The sequence below is a fragment of the Sarcophilus harrisii genome, chromosome 2 (assembly GCF_902635505.1).
Source record: "Sarcophilus harrisii chromosome 2, mSarHar1.11, whole genome shotgun sequence".
NCBI lineage: Eukaryota > Metazoa > Chordata > Mammalia > Dasyuromorphia > Dasyuridae > Sarcophilus > Sarcophilus harrisii.
Window position 1 is genome coordinate 334297709 of NC_045427.1, and position 5037 is coordinate 334302745.

The 5037-nt window shown below is 41.5% G+C and overlaps 1 gene segment (V, D, J or C); it reads left to right on the forward strand.

Moving 5' to 3' along the window:
- The first annotated feature begins 341 nt into the window (after window positions 1-341).
- LOC116420994 lies at window positions 342-780 on the forward strand. The segment is given in 2 exon segments: window positions 342-387; window positions 470-780. Coding segments are annotated over 2 exon segments (357 nt in total).
- The last annotated feature ends 4257 nt before the right edge of the window (window positions 781-5037 follow it).

The window sequence follows — 5037 nt, forward strand, 5'->3', positions numbered from 1 at the left end:
GGAAAATAAGAAAGGCTAGCTAGCATTTTCTTGGAACTGAGAATAGATTGTATTGAAGAAGAATAGACACTTGATCATTATCAATGATATTTGGATTATCAGTGTCTTTAAGCTTTCCCAGAGTTCTAGAATCAATTCTTTTCTCCAGCCCAGGGAGGGGGCTCATCACAGTGGGAGACAATTACTCTTTCTCACACAAAGCAGAAAAAGACATGCAAATTAGACTCCTCCCTTTAGGGAAGAAAACCAGCAAAAACCAGTGTCTGCAGCAGCTCTGGGAGAGGAGCTTTTCCTTTGTGTGGCCTTTCTTTGCTAAGCACTGAAATTGTAAAGGCTTAACAATGGGTTTTGGATTGAAAGGAATTTTTATTCTGGCTATTTTACAAGGTAATTTTGTTTTTTGACTAAAGAAACACTCTTTGAACTAATGCTTTTGTGTGACTTGTCTTCAATGGCTTTTTCTTTGCAGGTGTCCATTGTGATAATGTTCAGTTGTTGGAGTCTGGGGGTGATTTGAGACACCCTGGAGAATCTCTTTGCCTTTCTTGCAAAGTTTCTGGATTCACCTTAAGCAGCTATGACATGCACTGGATCCGCCAGGCTCCAGGGAAGGGGCTGGAATGGATCTCAGTTATTTGGTATGATGGTGATACAAACTATGCAGACTCTGTGAAAGGCCGATTCACCATCTCCAGGGACAACAGCAATAGCATGGTGCACCTGCAAATGAACTCCCTTAAAGTTGAGGACACAGCCCTGTATGTGCAAGAAACACAGTGAGGAAAAGGAGTATGAGACCAGACATAAACTTCTTCATTCACATAGGCCACATATAGAATGATTTAGAGAGTGAGATCAAGAACATTAGGCTGAAGAAGACCACTTACAACAAACTAGTGAAGAATGAGACTGACAGAACTTTCAAAATTTGTGATTTCTTTCCAATTATCAGTAAGCATCTATTCTATCATCCATCTATCTATAGGTCTCTTTCTCTCTCTCTCTCTGTCTCTCTATCTGTTTTATCTTGATGAAGTGTGAAAAAGTTTCAATTCTTGAGAAATTGCTATATCTGGCCTTGGGAATGCCATAAACAATAGTGGACAATCTGTTGGTCAGTAACCTGTAGAACTCAATGATAGGAATTACCCTAAGCTTCAATTGTACTTCTAAATTGCTATATTAGCTAATCTTTGTTTCTTTTTCCTATAAAATTATCTCCTTGATTCTTATTCTGCTAGATTTCTTTGGAACTTTAACCTCCTTCAATTGGAGTCACAATTATCTCCTGGATTTTGACTCTTGACTAAATACTCTGGAATTAGCCACTGTCAAGCACTGTAATAAATCTTTGCCCCTTAACTTGTGAATTATTTTGCCAAATCCATGACTCTGACCAGGGGGACCCTAATACTGCTGGAGCATCTTTATCCTTAACATTTTTGGTGCCCAACCTAGGGCCTACCCAAATTTTATGTCCTCCTTGTTAAGATAAGCCCATTTCATCTATACCTGAGGGGTACTCCAGGTTTCTAGGAAAGCTTGTCTGGATCATCTAAACTTTACATTCTGAAAATTTTCGTTGCCAGAGATGCCTGGCCATAGTTTCCTTTGATTATTCTACCTCAGTTTCATTAATTGTTTTACCTCAATTTCCCTGAATTGTTCTGCCTGGTTGCAATATCCCCCCTCCTAATCATCATGATCCAGATAAGGAGAAAAACCTATCTTAGACATCATGACCCCAGACCTTCCCTACTTATCAGAATGTCCGGTGCCTCCCCCCCCTCAATTCTGTCATTGTTCTTCCTGATTCCAATTTATCAGACTGCTTGGTGCCTCCCCCACCCTGTCAGAACAGGCTTGATAGTCTGTTCCTGCTCTCAGTGCTGACTCTGCTCCTGCCTCAATCTACCCCCTGGTACCTTGGAGCCACGAGCATATATATATCATGGGAAGCACACATTAGCTGCTGGAAACACTGAACATCAGTCCTGGGGGCGACCTGCCCCCAGTACTATTTTTCCCTTTCAAATAAAATATTAAAAACTCTCTACTCTCTACCTTGCTCCAGTTTCTCTGGCATTAGGAAAGCTTTTCTGGGTCATCTAAGCTTTACATTCTGAAAATTTTCATTGCCAGAGATGCCTGGACTTAGAATCTCTTGTCATTTCTTCACAAAGCTCCTTCTTGACTAAGGAACCTCTGCCACCTTTTTACCCTCCATAGGACTGCAGGGGAGATGAGGTGCTACAGGAGTAGGAATCTAAGACTTATGGCAAAGATAGGACAGTTCATCTCTATCCCTAAATCTACTGGAGGGCAATTGAGAATAGAAGCCCAAGAGTCTCTTTTGAGACCATTCCCCTTTTAAGATCTGGGCCCCATGTCTAGCAATACTTCTTCAACTCAGTACCCTTCCCTTGAACCTGCACCTCTTAAGCCAGTTTCTGAAAACTCCCAGCCCTTGTTCCTTAAGACCTCCCATACTAGAAGCAGGCTTCCTTTTTCTTTCCTTCAGGATTGTGATTCAGTCACCCCTTCTAAACTCTGCCCATTTGAGAAAAGTAGCATTGTTGTTGTTTTGGTGTTAATAGGCTCGGGATGGAATAGTCAGGATGCATGTGTCTTTTCGATTTCAGACTTTCCCCAAATCAAGTTAAAACTTGGCTCTTATTCTGAGGTCTCCACTCCATATATTGAGAGCTTTAAAGCCATCTTCCTCCAATTTGATTTTACCTGGGGAGATGTTTACATCCTCTTGCTGCTTCATAGAGGAGAAAAAGAGAATCTGGGATCTAGCCCAGAGGTTTGGGGATGATATGGCTAAGTACTCCTCCTCTGATAGATATCCTCTAGGGGATATTGCTGTCTCAGTCTCAGAGCCTAGGTGGAATTATTAGGAAGGAAGCAGAGACAGAGGGAGAATGGATCATTTTCTAATCTGCCTCACTGAAGGCATGAAGAGGGGAATTAAGAAGCAGGTCAGTTATGAAAAATTTCAGGAAGTTACTCAAGGAGTTGAGGAAAATCCTGCCCTCTTTGGGGAGTGCCTTGTAGAGGTGCTAAAAATACACTCACCTGAAACCCACTTCTCCAAAGGGGACCACTGTCCTCAACATGCATTTTATTAGCCAGCCATTCCCAGACATTAAGAAAAAACTGCAGAAGGTAGCCATGTGAGTCCCCAAACTTCCCAGACAGCTATTGGAAACAATTTTTGCAGTTTTAAATAACAGGGTACAAACTTTGGCAGAGGAGGAATTTTGCAAAGCCAGGGTGAGGATCAGAGAACAACTTTAAATTTTAGCTGCTGCCATATCCAGGGCCATTGGTCTCATGATTGTCCTTGGAGGAAACCCCCAGATACATGCCCTAAATGCAGCCAGGAGGGGCACATGAAAAGGGATTGTCCACAGTAGGGTCAAGCTGCCTCTTCCCAATGCTCTGTCCTCTGTCCTCCTCAGGACTAGGAGTGATTGTGTCTGGAGTTTGTCTGGGCTCCCCAGCCTCATGATGCTTCATCATGACGGGAGAACCCAGGGTAACTTTGGATGACTTTATGGGAGCCTTGTATTCTCTCCTGCCCTAGTATTCTAGCTATATCCATCCTTCCCCTCAGAGGGTATTGGGAATTGGAGGGTATGATTTTCAGACCTTCTCTCCCCCTTGTCAATTTGGTAACCTGTTCTTCAAACACTTTTTCCTTATCATATCCTCCTGTCCTACTGCCTTGTTAGGCCATGACTTAATGGTGAAATTAGAGATCCAATTTTCTCCTCCCAGTCCTCTGGCAAACTTTTTGCACTTTTCTCAGACTTCTTATATTCTATCTGAAATTTGGAAGGAAGCAGATTCCTCTGACTGGATCTCAGGAATCCCTAGGCAGGCTACTCATGCTACCCCAACTTTTGTGAGCTTCCAAAATCCCAGCATGTTCCCTCATAGGGACCAATACCCAATGAAGCCAAAGAAAAGAGAAGTATTAAAAACCCCTGAAAATTTTTTAATTTTTAAAATTTTTCAGAGTTGTTAATGAGACAGTTAATTTTCTAGGTTTAAGCTATATATAAAAGTTTCTTTGTCTAGGGTCCATATTACCTGTCAGTTTGTTAAGTATTTGGGGCCTTGAATTCACTCTCTCCTCCTATTCACTGAACAGAAGAGAGAAAGCAGGAGATCTTGTCATTCCCTAAATTTCCCTCAAAGAAAGCTAAACTGACCTCTGCCTTAGTATTAGCCCTACCTGATTTAATTGGGAAATGGAAGACAGGTTACTCTGTCTTCCATTCCAAAATTCAATAGCACTTTGAAGACTAAGCCACTCCCCTCTGGCCTCTTTGCTCAGAAGGAGGAACTCATTGCCATCAGATCTTTAGAACTGGGGAAAAAATGAGAGTGAATATCTATACTTATTCCAAATATGCCTTTCATGTCTCGAATTCTCATGGAGCTATATGCAAAGAAAGAGAAATTTTGAGAGTCAAACTTCCCCATTACTTATGTAGGGGAAATTCTACAATTACTGCAAGCTAAATGGACTTAGAGAGATTTGGGTTATGTTATGTAAAGAAATGGATTCATTTTAGGCCAAGGGAAACAGGCTTGTAGATTCAGCCGATCATGCTGCTACCCTGGTGCACCTGATGGCTCTTTTGATTCCCCAACTTCCCAACACCTACCATGTCTTATATAGTTCCAGGAGCAGGCCTTTGCTAAATAAAATAGGTATACTCTTGCTCTTTCTGGGTTGTTTCAAACACCCTCAGGCCAACTTCTAATCCCAAAGGCCAGCCAGTGGAAATTTCTTTTTGGTTTACACAAAGCTAATTTACTTGAGAAAGAATGCCCTTCAAGCTCTTGGGAACTGTATTTTTACTGGTCAAACAATTATACAGGTCTGCCACATCCAAGCTTTCTTTATGGAAAAAAGATAATTGTTTTCTCCTCTACTAATAATAAGGTTTGTATCTTCCATATGACAGGGATGAACTTTCCAATCTGAATACTACTGGCTACTTCATCCTAAAACTCAAC